The sequence below is a fragment of the Muscardinus avellanarius genome, assembly GCF_963383645.1.
Source record: "Muscardinus avellanarius genome assembly, chromosome: 1".
NCBI lineage: Eukaryota > Metazoa > Chordata > Mammalia > Rodentia > Gliridae > Muscardinus > Muscardinus avellanarius.
The window spans coordinates 191923135-191948819 of NC_137786.1; the positions used below are offsets into that span (position 1 = coordinate 191923135).

The 25685-nt window shown below is 39.0% G+C and overlaps 1 protein-coding gene across 2 annotated transcripts; it reads left to right on the plus strand.

Moving 5' to 3' along the window:
* Positions 1-891: 891 nt before the first annotated feature.
* Positions 892-14532, plus strand: LOC308276220 (small acidic protein; the record flags this gene model as incomplete). Of its 2 annotated transcripts, none has more annotated exons than XM_080714830.1 (5): positions 892-954; positions 7853-7936; positions 10175-10235; positions 13044-13153; positions 14302-14532. In XM_080714830.1, 5 exons carry the CDS (start codon positions 892-894, stop codon positions 14530-14532), a joined length of 549 nt encoding a protein of 182 aa, XP_080570956.1. The 2 variants fall into 2 exon arrangements, with proteins under 2 accessions (XP_080570956.1, XP_080570957.1); XM_080714831.1 differs by having other exon boundaries at positions 13050-13153.
* Between the last annotated feature and the right edge of the window lie 11153 nt (positions 14533-25685).

The following is a 25685-nucleotide window of genomic DNA, read 5'->3' on the forward strand; positions in this document are numbered from 1 at the left end:
AACCAGTGTTTTGTCTTGTTCATATTTTTGTCTAAGCAAGAAATAAAATTTCGAACCAATCAAAGATACAGGACTTTTTGGCAGAGACAGACTTCATTTGGTGAAGGGCCCTCTACAGTAAGCTGCCCATACGCCAACAGCAAGGCCGGATTGGAGCACTCCTAATCTCTCACCAGAGTCGTAGGTAAAATTTCCAGAATCACTCCAGGTGGACCCGTTTCATTCATAGCCAATTAACCAGCACTCAACACCACACTGAACTCACTTCGATATGAGAAAATGCAAGATTTTCATCAGAATCGTCTAAAAAAAAATCCTCTATGGGCAATAGAGAACACACATCAGGACGGGAATAGAAGCCATTTTTCAAAATGTATTTGTCCTGGATATTCAATTAGTCTCGAACATTACATTCAACCCTAGGTGATTAACGACGACAGATGGATCCGCCAACAGACGTAGCAGCGTCCTAGAGCAAAAAGAGAAGAGCCACGCTGGGCCTCTTTCTGGGACTACGAAGCTCTGGACTAAGGCTCACCACCATAACCTTCCGCTGGAAGCGCCCACCACTAGCCGAAGCAGGCGGGGCCTCGCCGGGCACTCCCGCCGCGCAGCGCGAGCGTGCCGCTACCTCTTCTGGGAATTGTAGTTTTTTCCTCCCCGTCGACTCTCATCCGGGCCGGTGTGACGCAAAGCCGGAAACTACAACTCCCAAGGTGCTCCGCGGCAGCGAGCGGCCGCCGCGGTGACGACTGTGGCGGAGAAGGCTCCGAGGTGCTCTGCGTTCCGGAGTGGCGCTGCTGGGGCTGGTGGCAGATTGCGGGCTGCTGGTGTCCAAGCTGAGGAGAACCGCGAGTGTGTTGGGCATTTCACATCGAGATCTCCGCCACGATGAGCGCTGCCAGGGAATCTCACCCGCACGGGGTGAAGCGTTCGGCCTCTCCAGACGACGATGTAAATAACAATGGCGGAGGGGATGAGGGTTGAGGCCTACTAAAGGCTGGAGTAGGCCGGGAAGGGAGATGAAGGAGGAGGGAGCGCTTGAGGTGCCCCGGAGCGGGAGCCCTCCAAGGGGAGGCACCAGAATGACTGGGCTATCTCCCTTTCTTAATTGGGGTCGGAAGATTTGAAGAGTGCCACGCGCTGAGAGCCAGAGACCTGCGTAGAAAGTGGGATTCAGGAAGGAAATCCTGAGAGCATCGAGAAGTGAAAAGGCTTAGTCAAGGGATCGTATTTGCATTTTGGAGGGTTGATAAAGCTGATTTCTTAGGCCTTTATGCTGAGGAGAGATGGCAGGACCTTTACTGCCTTAGGTTTAAAATGCTCCTATGACAATGGCTAAATGTTAACGTACAGAAAAACCAATTTTCGACCCGACCCGGACTACTTTTGCAGCTACTGTTAATAGCCTTAACCGTGTTGGTAAAAATAAACCGAGAGCAGCATTAAACCGAAAAATTGTACCAGGGATGTAATTCGGTACTGGTATAATGTAATGAGGTCCAAGGCGGTGAGCTAGAAGCCCAATTTGATGTCATTCTCTGTGCTGCTTCCCTGGCCTTCCCCCAACTAGGAACCATTGCCTAAAGTACTGCGTTAAATATTGACTGTTATGTCAGGTGTTGGCAATGCAAAGATGATTAGGTATGTTTATGTAGGCTTTTTTTGCATATTTGTCTTAGCTTTGTAGTGCAGTGTCATGAGAACTACTGTGAACCAGTAAATGTAAAACGAGGCCCTTTATATAACGAGTAAATGCCTTGGCGATGGAAGAAATTGGTGGGAAGGGGGCGTGGAAAGGTCATCTTAAGGATGAAGGAACATTAATTTTCTTTCACTTTTTTTTTAAGCATTACCAATTTCTGAAAGTGTAGAGTTATTTTCTATAATACAGTACCTTTTAGATATCTTTGTGAACCATAAAAGGCTCACTGAATACTCTTTTGTACTTAATGAGATGTCGCTAAGACCCACCCCTCTTTTGGTGGAAGGTGATGTGAGGACATGAATAGTAAGAATTTTTAAGGAAATTTTAACTCTGCAAAAAGGTTAGTAATCAATAAAGGTTTGGGAATGAATGGTTATCTACTGAGGTTTATTTATGCCTATGCCCTCAGTTCTAACTTGCTACTGGTATTTACATCTTAATAATTACAAATATTTTTCAAGAATTTGTCCAGGTTTTTTTTTTTTTAACTTAGCTGAGATTTTAAAGGATATTGGTTTTCTCTTAATATGTAACTATGACTTGATTATCAGGATGTTAATTGCCTGTTTTGCTAGACTGAAATAAACAATCTTTTAACTTGACAAAAAACTACAGGTACTAATATGTAATTTAACAAAAAGGAATTACATCATTAACATCTCTACACCTTCTGATAAGATCAGTTTAAACTAGACCTTTAATACCTTTTCCAATCCTATAAGCATAGTCTTTATCAAAGATGGTTATGAGTTTATTATTATTTTTACTGGTAATTAGGAATTATCAAGTACTTGTTTTTTAAAATATTTTTAAATTATATAATTTTGAAATAGACTTTGAAATTATAGAAAATTAACTGTAATGTGTAATTAGTTGGTCAGTGGTTTGAAGTGAACATCCACTATATATAAAAGATCATTGAAGTCTTTTGCCCACTGACCTCACAAGTAATTGGGAGTAACAAAGTGTGTGTGTGTTATTAGGGATTGAACCCCGGGGTCATTCTACCTCTGAGCTACACCCCCAGCCCTGTTTTGTTTTGCTGTACTGGGGATGGAACCCAGGGGTCATTCTTCCTCTGAGCTGTACCCCCAGCCCTATTTTTTATTCTTTATTTTGAAACCGGGTCTTACTGAGTTGCAAAGGGCTTCAGTAAGTAGTAGCTGAGGCTGTCCCTGTATCACGATCCTCCTGTCTCAGCCTCCCAAATGCTGGGATTACAAGCGGGCATCACCGCACCCAACTTTCCAGCCCTGTTTTTTTTTTGTTTTTTTTTTAAACAGGGTCTCACTAAGTTGATGAGAACCTCACTACTTGTTGAGGCTCTACTCTAACCAGCAATCTTCCTGTCTCAGCCTCCCAAGTACTGGAATTACAGATGTGGACTACCACAACTATCTAACAAAACATTTTAAAAGATATTAAATCATAGAATACAATTCTAGAAAAATGCAGTGCAGAAGTAAATTTTAAGTAGCATTATCTAAGATATATATTGAGTAAAGTTGATTGCAGTTCTGTAGTACAGAATATTAAGGAATGAAACTTAATGTTCCATTGTTTTGGTGGGAATGGAAAAATGAAAACTATCTTATAGAGAGTAGGGAGATTCATTTGAGTAAGTGTAGAGAACCCGTATTGATGTGTTAGCATCCATGTGCTTTTCTAATGTGGCACTTTGGCAAGGTACTTGTTCTCTGAGAGGAAGAGCCAGTAAGACTCAATAACTTTAAAAAACTAGAATTTAGGGGGAAAAAAACTAGAATTAGAAGTTGTGAGTGATAGGGTTGTTATTATGTAAAACCATGAAGATGCTTGCTCTTTAGTGGAGGAGGATGGTGAGACATATATTGGGCATTGAACTCAGGGCCTTGCATATGCTAAGGATACTACCACTGAGCTGTAGCCAAACCTGTGTTTGCTCTTTTAGTGGAAATAAGAGCATCGGGAAAGTTAGTTTTTAGAGAGTTGTTTTATTTTTAACTCGGTACTCTACATTTTTTTTTAACTATAGTTAGACTACTTTCAGTGTGCTGTCTAATTTGATCATGGCCAGAGAATTGGAACAAGTTACCTGCCTCTCTGTGCCTTGGTGTCATTTATTAAATGGACTGTGTGAAGAACTATTAAGAGAAATGTGAGTGAAAAGCTATTTGTAAGTTGTAAAACATTCTAATTGAGTTTCCATCATGCATGGAACCAAATTCTTTTTTGAATTTTGGGATATTTGCATATCTATAATGAGATATCTTGTAAAACACTCCAGGTTGAGTTTTCATCATGCATAGAACTGGATTTTTTTTTTTAATTTTGGAATATTTGTATACCCATTATGAGATTTGGGGACAGGACCCAAATTTAAATAAGAAATTTGTTTCATATATACTTTATACATGAAGCCTGAAGGTAATTTTAAACAGTACTTCTAGTACACCTACATTTTGTCTTTGACCTGTCACCAGAGCTCAGATAGGGAAATTTCCACTTTTGGTGTCATGTTGGTGCTTAGAACGTTTTGCATTTTGTGACTTTTCAGGTTTCCAAATTAAGGATGCTCAACCTATATGCAATTCTAGGTGTTAATATTGTTAGTCTTTTAAAGAAGGATAAGAAGTAAAACTAAGTTAAATGTCAGGTTCAGGCTCACAGAGCAAGTGATATAACTCAGAACTGAATCATCACTAGTACTATTTTTTGTTCACCATATTGAGCCAGAAATAGTTAAGACTAAAGTGACCTAGAAAGATATGAGTGGTCACATGGAAAAAAAGTAAAGATTTGTAACTTAGGTAGCCAGAATTATGAGAACATATAATCCTCTCCACCAAAAAAAATTTTGAAGAACCACAAGTAGGTCCAGTGTGGTATAAATGTTTTACCCACATATGCCTAGGAAAAATAGTTTTCAATGTTTTTATATTCTGTTAGTGTTTATTTTCAGACTAAGAATAAAGGGGTAGTGAAAAGTGAATTTATTAAGAATTTTAATTTGAGCCGGGCATGGTGGCTCATGCTTATAATCCCAGCATTTGGGAAGCTGAGACAGGAGGATCGAAGTTCGCCGGCAGCCTCAGCTACATAGTGAGGCCCTTTGCAATTCAGTGAGACCTGTTTCAAAATAAAGAATAAAAAATAGGGCTGGGGTATAGCTCAGAGGTAGAATGCCCCTGAGTTCCATCCCCAGTACCACAAAAAAGAAAAAGATTATATATATCTTCAAAAGAGTCAGGGTCTCACTGAGTTGCAAAGGGCCTTACTAGTAGCTGAGGCTGGCTGCAAACCACAATCCTCCTGTCTCAGTCTCCTAAATGCTGGGATTGCAAGCATGTACAAGCATGCCTGGCTAAGATGTCAGTCTATTTCAAATAGGTTTCAGCTTAATCATTACTTCTAGTTCTTGCATTCACATCATAAAACAAAATATTTAAATTTTAAACCTTTGAATACTTATAATTTTGAAAAGGTTTCTTTTTGTTTGTTCCAAAATTGCAAAACATTTTCATTTTTAAGACTAATTTCAAAATGATCAATGCATGTTTTCTTTCTTTATATTTCTTTTTTCTTGGTCTTGTGAATTGAACCCAGGGGCATTCTACCTCCAAAATATACCCCCAGCCCTTTTTACTTTGTAACAGGGTCTCACTAGATTGAAGAGTGTCTCTGTGTTGCTTTAACCTAAGATCTCCTGTCTCAGCCTCCCAAGTACTGAGATTACAGGCATGCACCAGCATACCCAGCTGCATGTTTTTATTTTTCTATCATCTTTTCCCTATTAACTTTGTATACATACCTGGCTTTTGCCTTTGTCCACTAACAAACTAAATCAAGTAAAATTTGGTGCACAAACATCATAAAAGATGAAATTAAAAGCATACATCTTAGCTGAGTATGGTAGCACATACTTGTAATCCTAATACTTGGGAGACTGAAATAGGAGGCCCAGCCTTGGCAACTTAGTAAGATCCTGTTTCAAAAGTAAAATAGGGCTGGGGTATGGTTCAGAAGTGGAATGCCCTGGGTTCAATCCCTAGTACCACACACATCTTTTTGTGGGGGGTGGGGGGTGGTACTGGGGATGGAACTCAGGGGCATTCTACCTCCAAGCTACACCCCAGCTCTATTTCTTATTCTTTATTTTGAAACAAAAACAAGTTACAGAGGGCCTCATCACTAAGTAGCTGAGGCTGTGCCTAAACCTGGGATCCTCCTGTCTCAGCTTCCCAAGTACTGGGATTATAAGTATGCACCACCACGCCTGGTCACATATCCTTTTTAAAAGGATGGTCCCAGCTCTTATTGCAGAATACGGCAGAATGAAGTATCTCCAGTTAAATAACTCTCCACATGAGAGTGCCGTATTTCTCTATTGCCTTGTTCCCTTTACTTGCTTTCTTTTTCATCTTATATTAGTTCTTATGTTAGAGAAATGTCATCTAGCACTTATTCATTGAAAAACTCAGTTTTAAGTTTTTACACAATTTCACTCTCATTATTAGTTTATTACGGCATGCCATTTTTGTATTTACCTTTTTTTATGAAGTCTAATCATTTTGAAATGCCTTCTGTCGCTTTTTGCCATTATGGGTGGAAAATAAAAAATTCTGAATTCTCATCTGGGTTCAGTGAATCCTAAAAACAGACAACAGAGACATTATAGCTTCTTGAAAGATGACGCAATACTTTGGACACAAAACAATGAGAGAATCTTCCACCATTATTCAAATTCCTTACTATTCTAGTTATTTTTAGCTTTAGGAGTAATTGATGAATTATAATGAAATAATTCTTATACTTGTTTCAAGACACGGGAAAATATAGTCACTAGGATTCTATAATATATTTTGAGTTTTCATCTTTTAAAAATAAGTCATTTTCCAAATTCAGGAAATAGCTAATTAGCATAATTTAATAATGTAATGCAAGCCAGTCGTGGTGGCAATGCTTGTAATCCTAGCACTGAGGAGGCTGTGACGAGAGGACTGCAGGTTTGAGGACAGCCTTGGAAACTAGTGAGACTCTCATCAACCTAGTGAGAGCCTATTTTCAAATAGAAATAAAATAGGGTTGAAGAGTGTGGCTTAGAGGAAGAATGCCTCTGGGTTTCATCCCCAGGACCAAACAAAACAAAGTCATGCCGGGCATGGTGGCACACACTTGTAATCCCAGCACTTGGGAGTCTGAGACAGGAAGATCACACAGGCTCGAAGCCAGCCTCAGCTACTTAGTGAGGCTCTCAGCAACTTAGTGAGATCCTGTTTCCAAATAAAATATAAAATAGGTCTGGGAGTATAGTCCAGAGGTAGAAAAGCCCCTGGGTTCCACCCCCAGTACCACCAAAAAAAAATTTTTTTTAAATGAAAGTCATGACATTACAGTGGCAGTGAATAGAATGAATAGTAAGAATTGCTCAAAAGAAACTGAAAAATTAAAATTTGGTCCCGTGGTCCTAATGATAGCTATATTTAGAATATAACTAAAGAAACACTTTCTTAAAGTCCAACAATTGTTGTACCCTTTGGTTCAAAGTACTAGGCACTCTAGGTCCCTTCAAGACTCTAGAACACTGGGCATGGTGGCATACACCTATATAATCCTAGTAATTGGGATACTGAAACAGGAAAATCAAAGGTTTGAGGCCAGTCCACCTCAACTTAGTGAGACCCTATTTAAGAGAAAAAATCGAGAGGCCTGGAGATGTAGCCCAGTGGTTGAGTGCCCCTAGGTGGCAAAAAAAAAAGAAAAAAAAAAAAAGCTAAGAAAATGAGTATCAAAGTGTAGTCTCCAAATCAGTATCAGCAGCATTACTTAGGAATTTGTTAGAAATTCCCTACCCTAGACCCACTGAATTGAAAACTCTGAGGGCATGGGCCAGCCAGCAATCTGTTTTTACAAGCTCTTTGAGTAACTGATGCATGCAAACTTTGATCCAGAGTTCTGGCTACAAAAAAATAAAGGATTGTGCTGTGATATAATAGAAAAGGAGTACATTTGAATTGAAATGTGGTATGTTTAACTTCCTAAGCAAGAACAATGAACACTGTTTAGTTAAATAAAAGGTGAAAGAAGAAAACTTGGAGTTACCGATAGACTTTAAATTTTTTAAACTCCTTATGCAAAAAATGAATCAACTAATTTCTCTTTTAGCTTGGATCTAGCAATTGGGAGGCAGCAGACTTGGGCAATGAAGAAAGAAAACAAAAATTCTTGAGACTTATGGGTGCAGGAAAGGTAAGCATCATATGGTATGCATTGTTTAGCTTTTCTGTGAAAATAATGCTTTTTTTGTATAGGTTAAGAAGGATATAATATACTTTGACCCCATATTTCAGTTCTGCATGATTACTTTTGGTTTGGGGAAATACCCAGTCTGACCAGGCATTTAAAATTTGTAATATTCCTGAAACCACTTATAGAATTTTCAGTGCTTCTGCCAGTAAGGTTGGAGACTATATAGAGAAAAATTTGGTTTCAGGGGACTCAAACCAAAGGAAAAAGGAGATGTGAAAGTTTACGATTTGCTGTCTGTCAGCATCACGATACCGATAGATATTCCTGAGCAGGTTGTCTTGTAGGAACCTATGTCCAAAGTCAGAAGTCTAGTATTTCATGGCTCTCTGCAGCCCTTGAAGGAGTAGCCAAGGATACATCCTTTATCAAAGACCTATTTTTAAGAATGTTTTCCCTATCTACACACAACGCACCCACACACATACACTTTTGGTGGGGGGCACTACTGGGGATTAAACCCCGGGTTGTATTCTACTTCTAAGCTAATCCGCAGCCTGTTTTTTAATTACTGTTATTAAATTATGTTACTATGTTATTTATTACTATTTTTTGACAGGATCTCACTAAAGCCAAAGGCTGGTCTAAAACTTGTGATCCTCCTGCTATGGTCCCTTGAGTAGCTGGTATGTCAGGTATATGCCACCAAGTCCAGCAAGAATGTTCAGTATGTTTTGAAATGCTTCTCATAATAGAAGGCATAAAATGCAAGTCCCAAGAAAACATTATCTATTACATGTACCTAGACATTTTTGTAAGCAAGTAAACTTATTTTTACAACATTTTCCTAGTAATTGTCCTACAAACTAAATTTTAAAGAAATAGAAAAGCTACCTTAAAATGAAATTCATCCCATTATTTTTTGTTGTATGTGGGAATATATTCACACATTTTACACACAATTATAGATTACCTAACTACATGTCAGTCACTGTACTAGATCAGTAACACATGTTTGGAAGCATCATGTAATAGAAGAAACTGCATAATGACAATTCAGAATGATAATTGCTGTGAGAGAGCCATGCACATAGGGCTGTGGAGTCATGGAGAAGAGTAGCTAACTTAGCAGTACCAAACAGCTTCCCAGAAATAGAATTGATTTGAACCTAAAAGGATGAGAAGGGAGCCAGACTACCACAGTGGCTTTGTAGGTAGGAAGAATTCGTGTAAAACATTGCAGCCTATATAAAAGAAGCACTTGTTGGGGGGCTGAAATAAGGATCGCAGGTTCAAGGACAACCTCAGCAAATAGTGAGATACTCATCAACCTAGCAAGATACTCTTTCAAAAATTTTTTTTAAAAAAAGCATTTGTACATCTCACCAATCCATATTTCCCAATAATTTGTGGTTTGTCACATAAAGTCTACTGAAGTTTCACTTTATACAAGTAAAAGATTTGTTAGGATATATAAAGTAAGAGATTCGGGAGCTGTTCAACTTGTAGAATGAACGTTTTTAAGGTATGTAGGACATACTAATATAAAATTTAGGAAATTTAGCTACCAGTAAATAGGCTGGCATGACTCTTACCATGTCAAAGTCTTTGCTATAGGAGTTAGAAATATAGCTAGGTAGATATAAAATTTGTGTTTAACATGTATGCAGCCAAAGGTTCAATCATCAGTGCTGTAACACAAAACAGAATGAAATGCTTTGTGTAGACACCAAGATTACAGCTTTGGTCTTCATTTGGGTTATTTGGTTTCATTCTTTTTTGTGGTCACAACATATAGCACTAATCCTTGCCAGCTAGCATGATAATACTTTTATTAGTCATAGAAAAAACCAGCTGAGAAAATTTGAATAGATCAGTGCAGTTCTTTCATCATCATAGAATAACTTGATGCCATCATATTTATATTTAAATCTTATTGATGGAGTATCTATTTGGTCTCACTAAGTTGCGAAGGGCCTTGCTAAATTGCTGGGGCTGGAACCTGCAATCTTCCTGGCTCAGCCTCCCAAGTACTGGGATTACAGGCGTGTCCTACCCCACTCACCTCCCAACCCTTTTTTTGATAGAATAGAATATAAGCTCCATAAATGTGGGGATCTTAATTTAATCCTTTGTCTTCACTATATTTCAGAAGCCTGAAGTAGTTTCTGGTACATAGCAGTCAATAAGTATGTTTAATTAGTAGTTAAAAATTCTAATACACTTTCTACCTTTCTATAGAAAGAACATACTGGTCGTCTTGTTATAGGAGATCATAAATCAACATCTCACTTCCGAACAGGTAAGGAAGTAAAATATAATTAAAATGAGTGCTGAATTTGAAGTATGAAATAATTATATTTTAGGATGCTCTCCTATATATAGTTGTATTAATACTTAAAGTATTAGAATTGGAAATTTATTATATGAAAATGATCACATACATCTGTGTGATATTTTAACCAAGAAAGTAACCTTTGTGTTTACTTTTACTGATTCAGAACATACATTTTAAGCCAGGTGTGGTGGCACACGCTTGTAATCCCAGCATTTAGGAAGCTGAGACAGGAGGATTGCAGTTCATAGACAGCCTCTAGATAGCCTCAGCTACTTAGTGAAGTCTCAGATACTTAATGAGGTCCTTTGCAACTTAGTGAGAACCTGTTTCAAAATAAAGAATAAAAAAAAAAGAAAGAGCTGGGGGTGTCACTCAGAGGTAGAATGTCCTGCAAAAATAATAATAATACATTTTAATTGGAGTGAGGTTTTATGCCTCATCTTGACAACTGTGATGTGTATAGGTTTGTATTATATAAATTATATAGCATATATTGATACAGTTTGCATATTATACTGGTTTAAGTTTATTCACTAAGCTTTTATTCAGAAATCTTTGGAGAATATAAATTAGATGCCTGAACAAATAACTTAAAACTTTTAAAATAAAAACTAAATTTGGATTAATTCAGTCTGCTAAAGAGTAAAGTTTTCACCATTTTAAAATTGGCCCTAATCTTGGATGTTATTAGTAATGACATAATGACCTAGATTAAATCAACAGAACTTTTATTTAAATTAACCTTGTACTGACCTAACATATGTTTTACATTAATTTTTTAATTTTATTTATTTATTTATTTATTTTTAATTTTTTTGGTGGTACTAGGGATGGAACCCAGGGGCATTCTACCTCCAAGCTACACCCTCAGCCCTATTTTTAAGTCTTCATTTTGAATCAGGGTCTCCCTGAGTTGCAAAGGGCCTCACTAAGTAACTGAGGCTGTCTGCAAACCGCAATCCTTCTGTCTTGGTCTCCCAAATGTTGAGATTACAAGTGTGCATTACCATGTCCAGCTTATGTATTACCTTTAAAAAAATTAATAGGTCTTTTGCTTTTCTGGTGTTGGTTACTTCAAATTGATTTACTTTGCTATATAAGGTAAATAATGAGCTTTGCAGAGTGGATTTGTGTGTGTGTGTGTGTGTGTGTGTGTGTGTGTGTGTGTGCGCGCGCGCGCGCGCATGTTCGTGCATGTATGTGGAGGGGGCACTGGTGGTTGAACCAGGAGCATTCTACCTCCAAGCTCCACCCCACCTCTATTTTATTTCATTCATTTATTTATTTATTTATTTATTTATTTATTTATTTATTTATTATTTTGGGTGGTACTGGGGTTCCTGGAAACCCTTCTACCTCCGGGTTACACTCCCAGACCTATTTTTATACTTTTTTATTTGGAAACAGGGTCTCTCAAGCCAGCACCACTGGCTTCAAATCTGCACGATCCTCCTGCCTCTGCCTCCCAAGCGCGGGGATTACAAGCGTGTGCCACCACGCCCGGCTATTTTTTTTTTTTTTTTTTAAACAGGGTCTCAGGACTTTGCTCAGACTGTCCTTGAACCTGCATTCCTCCTGTCTCAGCCTCCCAAGTACTGGGATTACAAGTGTGTACTACCATGCCTGAGAAAATAGAAAAATATTTTACTGTCTGCATTTACTTTTAAAATTGGAGAGCCGGGCATGGTGGCACACACTTGTAATCCCAGCGCTTGGGAGGCTGAGACAGGAGGATCACACAGGTTCGAAGCCAGCCTCAGCTACTTAGTGAGGCTTTCAGCAAATTAGTGAGACCCTGTTTCCAAATAAAATATAAAAAAGGTCTGGGAGTATAGCCCAGAGGTAGAATTGCACCCCCAGTACCACCAATAAATGAATGAATGAATGAATGAATGAATGAATGAATGAATGAAAAAATTGGAGCTGTGAGACCCGGGTGTGGTGGCACACGCTTGTAATCCCAGCATTCAGGAGACTGAGACCCGAGGATCACCATTCACAGACAGCCTAAGCTACTAAGTGAGGCCCTTTGAACTGAGTGAGACCCTGTTTCGAAACTAGAAAGAATAAAAAAAAATAGGGTAGGGGGTGTCACTCAGAGGTAGAATGCCCCTCAATTCCGTCCCCAGTACCACAAAAAAAAAAAAAAAAATGGAGCTGCAAATAAAAATGCAAAGTCTCACTATTTGATTAAAACCTTAAAATTTCTCATATATATATAAACTTAAATATGCACAGAACGGTCCGTGGTATTGGTAGCATTCTAATTCTTGGGTGGTAGTTTAGTATTCTGTTTCATAATTTAATTACAAGCAGATACATGTAAAAATCAATGTATGAATGCTGCATAGTGTTGCTTTAGTTAGCTGATAAGAGAAGCATAATGGGGAGCCATTACAAGCTCATTTTATTTAGCCATTTTCTGAACAGAATTGTCCACCTTTTTACTGTTTCTGTTTAAAACATGTTTTTATCTGTTGGAGGATTTTGTTGTAGGTGACTTGAATATGACTTTTATGAGAGTAGTTATGAAATACTTTGGTAAAGCAGAGGGTTAGTTATAAAAGAACTAACCATAAATACATCTGTCGTTGTTTTTGTTTATTAGGAAACCACTTGTGGTTTAGAAGCCTACCCCAAAATTTATTGTAAAATTAGTTACAGTTAAAATTCAGCCCTGACTATAATAGCATCTGTATTATGGGTTTTTTGTGTAATCAAATATTTTTATCAATTTGACTGAAACATAACCAAAGTACAATGGACATGCAGGGGAAGAAGACAAGAAAATTAATGAAGAACTGGAGTCTCAATACCAGCAAAGTATGGACAGTAAATTATCAGGAAGATACCGACGACATTGTGGACTTGGCTTCAGTGAGGTAGTAATTAACTTGTTTTTTATTGATTGGGAAGATCATCAGTTATATCAGTTGATATCATTTGTTGGATTTCCCTAACAACCAAGTACTCTAATATAGAAAGCTTTCTTCCTTCCTTTCCTGTGTGTGTGTGGAGATTAAACGCAGGAGAATTCTGTCTCTGAGCTATACTCCCATCCCTGTTTCATTTTTTATTTTGAAACAGATCCTTCTAAGTTACTGCACACTGCTGGTATCGAATCTGACATCCTTCTGTCTGGGATTATAGGCAGGTGCCACCATGCCTGGCTGGAAAACTTTCTTGTACAGATACTTAAAATATTCCTACTGGAACTTTGTAGATAATCATAAAACATGTTTTTAAGGGTTTAAAAGTATTTCTTCTAATACTGGCTTAATGTGTATTCTGCTTAACATTAGAGTACATCTTTAACAAGTAGGAACAACATGTTCATGAGTGGGATAAAGCATTTTACATAAGTTTAAAATGCTGGTTTAGGAGAGTTCTTTTTTTATCTTTTTTTTCCCCCCCGGGTCTGGAGATGGAACCCAACGGCATTTGACCTCCGAGCTACACCTCTGCCCTACTTTTTATTCTTTTTAATTTGAAACTGGTCTTACTGAGTTGCAGAGGGCCTCACTAAGTAGCCGAGGCTGTCCGCGAACCTCGATCCTCCAGTCTCAGCCTCCTGAATGCTGGGATTATAAGCATGCGCCACCATGCCCAGCTAGGAGAGTTCTTTCTAAGTGATTTTTTTTTCATATTATGATTTAATAAATAACTGGTTATTCCAAAGTAATATGTAAAACATTGGTAAATGATTCTTACGTAATGATCAGTGATTAATTTACCTTATGGATAAAATAGTGTTTCAGGAAGATAAAATACAATAATTGTCAAACTAGGGAGGAGGGAGACAGGTGATTCATTGGTCTTCAGAGCTCTTTTAAAAATTTAAGATACCTGATTCCTTAGTCCTCAGTTCTTTTCTTAGCAGCCTTCCAGGTATAAAACAGTCTTCAAAGTATTGATCTAATGGTTATGAAGTAGGCTGTTTTTTAGGAATCTGAAAAAAAATTAAGAGTCCCAGTTTTTATACTGGCTAATGCTGTTTGTCTTAAAAAGAGCCTCTTGATTGATGTTTTAGGTAGAAGAACATGATGCAGAAGGTGATGTGGCTGGAGATGATGATGATGATGATGATTCGCCTGATCCTGAAAGCCCAGATGACTCTGAAAGTGATTCAGAGTCAGAAAAAGAAGAATCTGCTGAAGAACTGCAAGCTGCTGAGCACCCTGATGAGGTGGAAGATCCCAAAAACAAAAAAGATGCAAAAAGCAATTATAAAATGATGTTTGTTAAATCCAGTGGTTCATAACTCCTAAACACTTAGTCTTTGTATTAAAAGTAAGCCTTATTGTTATAATGCACAGTGGAGGACTGCTTGTAGAGCACAGACCTTTGTATTATAATTTTTAAAAAGGCCCTTTTAAATAATTACAAAGTGTTTGCTTTCAAATGCCATGGGTTACACTTTTATGGGCATGACTATAACCATTTTTGTAAAGAGTAAGAGTTGTATAAAATACAAAATAAACGCAGTACTCAGCTTCCTTTCATATTAGCATCATCAGCCCACTCACTTCATCTTTTCTTTTTAACCCCTTCAGATACTTTGTTGGAGAGATACTTTTTTGTTTGTGGTAGCTATTCCATTTTTGGTTTTGTTCCTTCATATTTTCTCTTATAAGAATTTGATACTGTGATATGTTCATGAAAAGATATTTCTTAATTTTACTTTGTTAAAGTAGAACTATTCATCATGGATATTTCTGCTGCCAATCGCAATCTAAATTATTGTTGTCAAAAGATTTTTTAGTTTACTCTTAGTGATTCAGCGATTCTCTTTTGGACCAAAACAACATGAGGCAAGTACATAAATACCTGTTAAGATGGATTTACAACTGTCATTATTTGAAATGTTATAATCCCAGTCTTGATATAATAATTTGGATTGTATGTTAGGTTTTTGATAAAATTTGGCCAATTTTTACAGAAGAAATTATTTCTCTAATCATTTAATTCTATTTAGAAATATGTAAAACTGGATTTTTTTTTTTTTTTAAGGTAATATGTGACCAAAGTTCATTTTCTTTTCTTAAGGTCTAAATAAAGAGAAGCAGTTTCCCAGATTTGGTTGTGATACCTTTATCCTCGGTATAGAAAAATGAGGAGCTTATTGAAAAAGCTGAAACAAATTCTCTTCACTTTTTTCCAGTGTTATTATTTGATTATATAATTACTAAAAAGAAGTATTACTTTCTGACTTTATGGCTCTTTCAATTGGAGTGAGATCAGAATCATCTGACTTTTTATGTGGTTGCTGTGTATAGTGGACTAACATAGATGCATTATGGGCTAGTTCACGGATCTTTGAATAATTGGTTTCTAAATTGTAATGTTTCAAGTACCAGCTTCAAAGATGTGAGTCAAACCTGTTCATGAACTATTACATCTAGATACTTATGTATGTCTTTGATCGATTGGACTTTTCCTTTTTCCAAGTCCTGTGTTATTTTGAAATTTAGAACGTTAGAGTATAGAAACTAAAATAGGTAATTTCTGGCTTATAGACTGTGTCTTGCAATATTTTTAATATATTCCATGCCTGAAGTGTTTTTTGTTTCTCTAACTTAGAATGCTTTAAAACAGGTGTTATCTTATATCGTTAAAATAGCCAGTCTAAACTGGGCGTGGTGGCGCGTGCCTATAATCCAGTATTTGAGAGGCTGAGACAGGAATATGGCAGGTTCAAGGACAGCCTCCACAACTTAGACCATGTTTTACAATAAAAGGTCTGGGAGTGTGGCTCAGAGATAGAATGCCCTTGGATCAGTCCCCGGTACCAAAAACTAAAATGTTGAGTCAGGGTGGTAGAAAGTGTACGTAACATTTAACAAATATTTAGTTTGAAGAAATTTCACTCTATTCAGTTCAAACAATTTTAGTTTGACCACTTATTTCTAAATGGCCTATGAGATTGCATATTACAGTTCATGTAAGTAGAAAATGGAAACTTATGTTTAAGAATGAAAGAGAAAATGACCGGTATTATGTTTTCAAAAGTAGTTTCATCAATTCATTGTTTAAATTCGCTGGATGGTTTATATGTAAACAGAAACACATTTTAAAATAACTACACTGGAACATTTTTCTTCACATAGAGGAATTCTGGTTGTGATTCTTCTGTTAATGAACACTGACAGAATAGAGTTGGAATATAATTATGTCTATATTGGTCCATGGGTCCCAGCCCCATATTAAACTTGGCTGTCTTCTAAGCATGAAAATCATGGATTATTCCTATCAGATTTGAGGAAAGAAAACATTAAAAGAGGACTATTGTTATGCTCTCTTTTTTTTTTTTTTTTGGTGGTACTGGGGTTCCTGGAAGCCCTTCTACTCCCGGGCTACACTCCCAGACCTATTTTTACATTTTTATTTGGAAACAGGGTCTCCTAAGCCAGCTCGCGTGGCTGGCTTCGAACCTGCTCGATCCTCCTGTCTCTGCCTCCCAAGCGCAGGGATTACAAGCGTGCGCCACCACACCCGGCTTGTTATGCTCTCTTGATATCTCTACTAAAACAGTATTGGGTGGGGGAAATACAAGTTATTTCACACACACACATATAACCCTAACCTGAGTTAGCCGGGGGTATAGCTCAGAGGTAGAATGCCCCTGGGTTCAATCTCCAGTACCAAAAAAGTTTAAGGGCAACTTCTCCATATTATGGATAATTTCATACCTGAAATGCTCCATTTTGAAGTTTGCCTGTATCAAATGTTAACCGGGATCAGTACTAAGAAATAAACTTATTTTGGAGTTGGTGGAGATAAAACCCCAAGACCTTGTTCGTGATAAGTGTAGACTACCACTGACCTCTATCACTGTTTTTTCTTTGTTTGTTTGTTTGTTTGTGGCACTGGGAATTGAACCCAGAGACATGTTACCTCTGAGCTAAACCCCCTTACTAAGTTGCAGAAGGTCTTGCTAAGTTGTCATGGCTGGCTTTGAACCTGCAATCCTCCTGTCTTAGCCTCCCAAGTAATGATATTACAAGTATGTACCACCACACCTAGCTTTTTCTTTTTTTTAAGACTTTTCAGGAACAGATTCCGATGTCGTGTATATTATTAGATAAAAGTCCTTAAGCATTTTAAAAATCTCTAAGAATTGAAGGTACAGAAAAAAGTTTGAAGTGGTTTAACCATAGTTTGAAAACAGGTCATATTTAACTGTTTCTTTATACCTGTTCCTGTCAGGTCAAAGTCTGTTTTTACTTGTTTCATGAGCACTATATAGATATTTGAGCTTTCGGGTTAGTTAGTATCATGGTTGTCAGTCTCCCAAATAACCCTCCTTGGTATCATACCTTCCTGGTAAACCCCAGCTCCAGATGTATCTAGGCCTTACAGATTGTTTCTGTAGCAAGATCATGCACAAGTCAGTGTGAGTTGATATTAAGTGACCTCAACTGCCTTTTATCTTTATTTTCACTACATTTCACTTCATTTCTGCCTTAATAGTTTAAAATCCTTTATGTTAAAACTTCAGATTTGAGCTGGGCATGGTGGCGCACGCTTGTAATCTCAGTACTTGGGAGACCGAGGGAGGAGGATCACAGGTTCGCAGCCCACCTCAGCAACTTGTGAGGCCCTCTGCAACTTAGTGAAACCCTTTTTCAAAAATAATAATAGTAATAACTTGACTTTTTTTTGTACACTCAACATCTTGGCCTTCTGTCTTAAGAAAATGAGACCCTCAGCCAGGTGCAGTTCACATGCCTGTAATCCCAGTACTTGGGAGGCTGAGACAGATTTAAGGCTATCCTGGGCAACTTAGCAAGACCCTGTTTCTTTCTTTCTTCTTTTTTTTTTTTTTTTTTTTTTTTTGGTGGTACTGGGGTTCCTGGAAGCCCTTCTACCTCCAGGCTACACTCCCAGACCTATTTTTATTTGGAAATGGTCTCCTAAGCCGGCATGTGCAGCTGGCTTTGAACCTGCACGATCCTCCTGTCTCTGCCTCCCAAGCGCGGGGATTACAAGCGTGCGCCACCATGCCCAGCTCAGCAAGACCCTGTTTCAAAATGAAAAAAGTAGGGCCGGTTGTGGTGTCTTATACTTGTAGTCTCAGTACTTTGGAGGCTGAAATAAGATGATGACAGGTTTGAGGCTAGCCTCAGTAACCTATCAATCCACAACTTAGACCCTGTTTCCAAACGAATAAAATAGGGCTGGGGTGTAGCTCTGAGGTAGAAAGACCTCCAGAATCAATTTTCAGTACCGCAAAAAATAAAAACTAGGTCTATTAAGGATGTGGCTTAGTGGCAGAACATCTGCCCCGGGTTCAATCTCCAGTAACACACACAGTAGAACCCCTCTGGTAGAAATGTCCTGATTTACCACCTCTGAAGTCCATTACCAGGGACAAGTGTTCCACTGTGCTTTGGGTCACATTCCAGCTCTACCACTTTGGTGATAACCTGATCTTAAGCCTAACTTGATCTCTGGGTCTCCTTTCCTCATCAGTAGAATGTGGATAGCAGTAGTAACCACCTCCTGTAGTTACTGTGAGAATGATATAAAATTAATTAAATAGCTTTGAAATGCAGTGATCATTAAATGCTAACAACTGTTTATCTTATGTACCTTCCGAACCTGTGCTTTTGATTATCTTTTTTTTTTTCTTTTTCTTTTTTGTGGTACTGGGGATGGAACCCAGGGCCATTCTACCTCCGAGCTACATCACCAGCCTGATTTTTTATTCTTTATTTTGAAAAAGGATCTCACTAGGTTGCAGAGGGCCTTGCTAAGTAGCTGAGGCTGGCCATGAACCGCGATCCTCTTGTCTCAGCTTCCCAAGTACTGGGATTATAAGTGTGAGCCACCATGCCAGCCTTAATTATCTTTTGAGTGTTCATAAGCTATGGATCCTTTGTGATAGCATTAGTTCAGGTATTTTACACCTTTTAAAAAAATTGTTCCCAGGTATACTTCAGCTCTAATCCTCTCCTTACCTTCCATATTCAGTTTTAATAATTTGTTTCTATTACTGTCTGTACTTATTTCTATTCTCTTCCTCAGTCTATTCAAATGGAATATGTTTGTGTGTGCATGTGTTTTACTAAGAATTGAACATACCCAGAGTAATGCTACCTCAGCTATACCCTCAACTCTACGGTTTGTTTTGTTTTTGTACTGGGGTTCCTAGAAGCCCTTCTACCTCCGGGCTACCACTCCCAGACCTATTTTATACTTTTTATTTAGAAACACGGTCTCTTAAGCCAGCATCGCTGGCTTCGAACCTGCACGATCCTCCTGTCTCCGCCTCCCAAGTGTGGGGATTACAAGCGTGCGCCACCACGCCCGGCTTAACCCTACTTTTTCTTAAAACAGGGTCTTGATAAGGTATGGAAGACCTCACGAGTTTGCTGAGCCTGGCCCCAAACCTGTGATTCTCCTGTCTCAGCCTCCAAAGTATTGGGATTACAGGCATGTGCCCCGTGTACACTAATAGACTCTGACACACTGCACTTTCATCAGAGATTCTCATTTCCTTAAAACTAAAGTACTTTTTAGTTCCTCAGCAGTACTTGATATGGTTACTCAGGTGTCTTCCAACTGGAATACACATGCTCTTGCAGTACATGAAGGAACGTAACAATTTCCAAATCTTGTGTGTCTGTGAGTACTTGTCCCCAAATGATCTACCTTAAAACAACTACCATTTCAGAACCTTTCTCCCACTAGAGGAAAGACAGTGCCTCTCAGCATTTCTCTAGCCTGCTCATTTAATAGTCCCAGGTAATACAATTTTCCAAGGCTTCAAACAAAGGGACGATTTGAAACATTCTTGAGGCTTGAGTCCCTGACTCCTTTTACAATTCAGAACATGCTATGGCTTAAATGTCTCTTTTGAAACATGTTGAAATGAATGGGCATTTTATGAAGTGCCCTTGTAGACGGATTAGAGCTGTTAGGGAGTGAAGTGTTTATGAAGAGCCCAGTCTTCTTGCCTTGTTCTTCTGCCATTGATGGCCCTGCAGAGGCTCTCATTAGTTGAGGCACTGTATTTGTGGTCTTCCCAGGCTCTCATGCTTGCTAAGCATAGACTACCACTGAGCTCTTATCACCAATTCCAAACTACGTCGGTTTTCTTTTTTTTTTTTTTTTCTTTTTTCTTTTTTTCTTTTTTGGGGGACAACCTATGTTGCCCAGGCTGGCCTCAAACTGCTGGGCTCAAATGATCCTCTCACTTCAGCCTCCTTAATTGCCAGAACCAGAACCACAGACATGTGCACACATTAACCATACATGGCCAAGGTTTTGTTTTGCTTTTGTGATGTGTATATGCTGAGGATCAAACCCGGGGCCTCATGTATGCTAGACAAGCACTCTACCACTGAGCTACACTGCTAGACAGGGTCTTGCTAAGTTGTCCAAGCTAGCCTCGAACTTTCAACCTTCCTGCATCAGCCTCCTGAGTAGCTAGAATTATAGGGTTGTTCCACTGAGATAGCATGACTCATCTTTAGGGTGTAGTTCTTACCAAGTGTGGGTGGGATTTTCATGTTGGGGAGAGGGGTCAGGCTAGCAGAACTTTCATGATTCAAGATAGGTTTAAACCAGTGGATATCAGACATAGGATAATTCCAAATTCAAGGTCTCTTCCCCTCCCTGCTCTCACTTTAACAGACTAGTGCTGCAAATAGCTTCACCTTAAAGCAGTTGCTCTGGCCAGCTTACTCAGATGCTGCAGAAGCAGGCATCCTCCCATACTCATATTCACTACTTTCCCAACTCTCACCCATTTTAGAATGAAGAGTTTCAGATGTCTCCTCATTTTATTAAATCTGGATTTTGCACTACTGTTTCTCATTCTCCTTGCTTTTGGGTTATTTCCCAAGGAAGAGAGAAATGACTTTATTCTCTCTCCAAACTGGAAGTACACATTAACTTTTACGCCCAAATTACTATGGCTTGAAATCCACTGGATCCTTTTCTGAATGTCAGCTCCTCATCCTACCCTCAGAAAGCATTATTGCTGGCACAGGAAAAACCAAGGAATACCTCCTATGTGTTTCCTACAAATATGCCCCCACTATCCCCAAACAGTCCTTCCCTGTCCTCCCACGCTGCCACCTCTGCTGCTCACTGCTCTCAAGACTGCTTCAGGACCCAACTTGAGAGAGAGCCCTCTGAAAATGGGGCTTTTGCACTGTCAGCAGGACCTGGACAGCACCACCTCAGGCTGAGTGCCACAGAGTGCCATTGGCCTGTCAATTTCTTCAAACCACATGAAGCCATTTCCAAAAGAATTGTTATATTAGAAATAGAAGATCAACCCTAGCCAGGTGTGGTGGCGCACGCTTGTAATCTCCGCGCTTGGGAGGCGGGGACAGGAGGATCGCGCAGGTTCGAAGCTAGCCCCGCTGGCGTAAGAGACCCTGTTTCAAAAATATAAAATAGGTCTGGGAGTGTAGCCCAAAGGTAGAAGGGCTTCCAGGAACCCCAGTACCACTAAAAAAGAAAAAAAAAAAAAGATCAGTTCTTAAAATTGTAATCATGTAGTGTAACATGAAATTCAGTTTGCATTTCCAAACAGCCAAAGCTAAAAGAAGATACCTCACTATTATCTATTATCCATGTTTCTGATTCTGTTTGTGATCTGCTTGTCAAAGAGACTTTTTTTTAAGGCACTGGGAATTGAACTCAGGGGCATTCTACCGCTGAGCTACACCCCCAACCCTATTTTATTTTTATTTTGAAACAGAGTGTCTCTAGGTTGATGAGAGTCACTACTTGCTGAGACTGTCCTCAAACCTGGGATCTTCCTGTCTCAGCCTCCCCAGTACTAAGATTATGGGCATGCACCACCATGCCCAGCTAAAGAGACTATTTTTTTGGCGTTAAGTTCCAAGCAAAACTTACCATGTTTTTTGTTTGGAGTTTCATCCTTAGACAAGTAGTTTCCATCCAAGAATGATTTTTACCTCTTTCCCCCTAAGAACATTTGGCAGTGTCTGGAGATACTTGTGTTTTGTCACAATCAGAGATGCTATTGGAATATAGCAGGTAGAAGCCAGCAATGCTGCTAAGTACCCCAATACACAGAGTTATCTGGCCCTAAATGTCAGCACCACTGAGAATGAGAAAGTAACTTTAGAGCCAGGTAAGATGAGCTCCTGCCTCAGGACCCAGGCTTTAGAGAGCTCTGCACATCATAAATACATATTTATCAAAGCGCATTTGGGGCTCTATCACTCATAATCTGGCCCAGTTGATGTTGTACAGCCTATAACCTCACACATTTACCACTGTGACTAGGAAAACTCTCCACATCTTTTGTTCTATGTTCTTGAAACAAAAGGTCACTGTGTCCAAGTTTCAGAAAGGTTTGCAGGATTTGCCAATGTCAGTAAGAGACCTTGTTTCAGAGTACAGGAGAATTTGAGTGGCAGACATGCTTCAGTAAGAAAAAACAACTAATTTGCCAAATCCGTATCGTGTGGATTTAATGCACTCTTGCATAATGAAGTATTGTTTCCTAGGACTAGGAAACAGGATAGAGTAAGAGGGCTCTATTCACACACTGGAGGAGTGCCTGAAAGACAGCTGGGAGAGGGAAAGGAGGATTGATTTTTAAAGAGGTAATGAATGGAGTCTTCCCAAACTAACAAAAGGCATCTACCCACAGATTTAAAAATTACTAATATCATAAACAGGATAAAGGTAAAATCATACCAAGCCATGTTATAGTAAAAGTGCTATGAATCAAGGATAAGAACAGTAAATGGAGATGGAGGAGAAGACACATTCAGGAGAGCGGGATAAGACAGTCACTTCACAGAAATAGGAAGCCAGGTGACAATATAGAGATGGCTTTAAAGTACTGAGGGAAATAAAATAACTGCTAACTCCAAGTCCTATACCCAGTGGAAATGCCCTTCAAGAATAAAGGCAAAGTGCTGGGCATGGTGGTACACTCCTGTAATCTCAGGATATGGAAGGCTGAGACAGGAGGGTCACAGGTTGAAGACCAGCCTCAGCCACTTAGTGAGAATCTCAGCAACCTAGCAAGAACCTCTTTTAACAAAAAATAAAAAGGACTGAAAGTATAGCTTGGAGGGAGAATGCTTCTGGGTATTCTACCAAGTATACTCCCCTCCCCCACCACACACACACTTTAAAAAGAAGAAAAAAGAAAAACAAGTATAAGGTAAAGAATTGTGTCGATCGTAAGACATGAGGCTCATGAGTATTAAGGGAAAGGATTGCACAAAGCAAGCCCCACATTGAACCCCAATTTCTCTTTGTCTGAGGTCACTTTGCAAGCTATCTTGAAAGAAATAGAGCCCATACCAGTGGTAAACTTGCTGGTTAGAAGAAACACGATGGGCATGGAAGGCTGTCAAGGTGATTGCGATGTGAATGAAAAAATTAACACTGGAAATGGGAGAGTACTACATCTCTCAACATCTGCACAAAGACACCCCTTTGGGTTCTTGGCTGACTCTTAAGCTGCATATGAACAGAGTGAGATACTGGGAGTCCATCAAAGGACAGCTGCTTGGAGACTAACCGTCCCACAGCTTCTCAGGCTCCCTGGCACTGCTTTTGGGGTGGGCAACTTCTCGGGGGGAGAAGTGGTACCAAATGACCAAATATTTAGCTCTCCACTCCCTGCCTTTCCTTCTTTCCATGGCTCCAAAAATTTTCACTGTTTTGATAGCCCTCCAGTGCCTTCACACATGTTTTCTAATATGTTAGCAAGCTTTCCCTACGTGTTCTCAGTGGAAAAGTTGGTTCAAAATAAACTTGTCTACCATTGCTAGAAACAACTGTTTTCTATAAAACATTTTTTTAAAGTTTCAAGGTCTAGGTAAATTGGTGCATATATCATGTTCGTAGATTAGGAGATTCAACATTTAATATCAGATACAGTTGTATCTTATATTAAAGGTAATCTACATTCAAAGCAGCTCAAAAAAAAAAAAAAGAAGAAAAAAGGAAAGGAAGGAAGGAAGCAAGCAAGCAAAAAGCCGGGTGTGGTGGCACACGCTTGTAATCCCAGTACTTGGGAGGCTGAGACAGGAGGATCTGGGTTCGCGGCCAGCCTCAGCTACTTAGTGAAGCACTCTGCAACTTAGTGAGACTCTGTTTCAAAATAAAGAATAAAAAATCTGATTGAGGGTATAGCTCAAAGGTAGAATGCCCCGGGTTCAATCCTCAGCACCACCAAAAAAAGAAAAGAAAAAATAAATTTAATTGAGAGTAGTGGGTGAAACTTGGCCAGTTGTATTTAAAATTGATAAAGGAGCTGGGCATGGTGATGTAATCCCAGTACTTGGGAGGCTGAGATGAGGATCGCAGGTTTGAAGCCAGCCTTGGCAACTTAGCGACACCCTCCACAACTTAGTGAGACCCTGTTTCCAAATAAGAAATAAAATCTGGTGGGGATGTAGCTTGTAGGTAGAATACCTCTGGGTTCAGTCTTAGTACCTAAGTAAATAAAAATAGATAAAGGAAGTAAAAAAGACTAAAATAGCCAAGACATTTTAAAAATTAAGAACAAAACAGAAGCTCTGCTTTTCTCGGTACCAAAACTTACTATAAAGCTCTAATAACTAAAAGAGTATGCTATGATCACAAGGATAGATGAATAGACAACATAATGGGGGGCCCTGAAATAGGTTCACACATACACAGATTCTTGTTTTATGACAAAGGTGGTAGTGGGAAATGACAGATTCCTCAGTAAGGTGAATATCCAAATAGAAAAAAATAAAACATGATGACCACTTCCAAGTAGACTGCAGATCTGTGAAATAAGAACAACAAAGCTCCTAAAAGATATCACAGGAGAACATTTTTATGACTTAAGTACAGCAAGACTTTTTAAATCAAGATCCAAAATACAAACTACAAAGAAAAAGTTTACAAACTCAACTGCCTTAAAATTAGCAGTGTCCTGCTGGGCGTGGTGGCGCAAGCTTGTAATCCCCGTGCTTGGGAGGCGGAGACAGGAGGATCACGCAGGTTCGAAGCCAGTCGTGCTGGCTTAAGAGACCCTGTTTCCAAATAAAATATAAAATAGGTCTGGGAGTGTAGCCCAGAAGTAAACGGGTTTCCAGGAACCCCAGTACCAACAAAATAAATAAGTAAATAGCAGTGTCCTTTCATCCAAACACCGTGACACATGTACAGAGGCAAACCCCAGACTGGGAGACGATATTTGCTATGCATATAATCCACAAGATGTCCTTTGGTGGAAACATAGTGTCCTCTGTCTCACATCCTCTTGGCCCACATGTTACTCTGTTCCTGCTATTACTGCTGGAGGACAGAATTCTGCATACACCATTCCTCTGCTCCAGGGCTTCTCAGCTGCCTCCATGTGGGTTATATGTGGGATTTATTCACACATGTGTGATCTGGGAAAGTGAAGGGCATAATACTCCACAGGGGAAT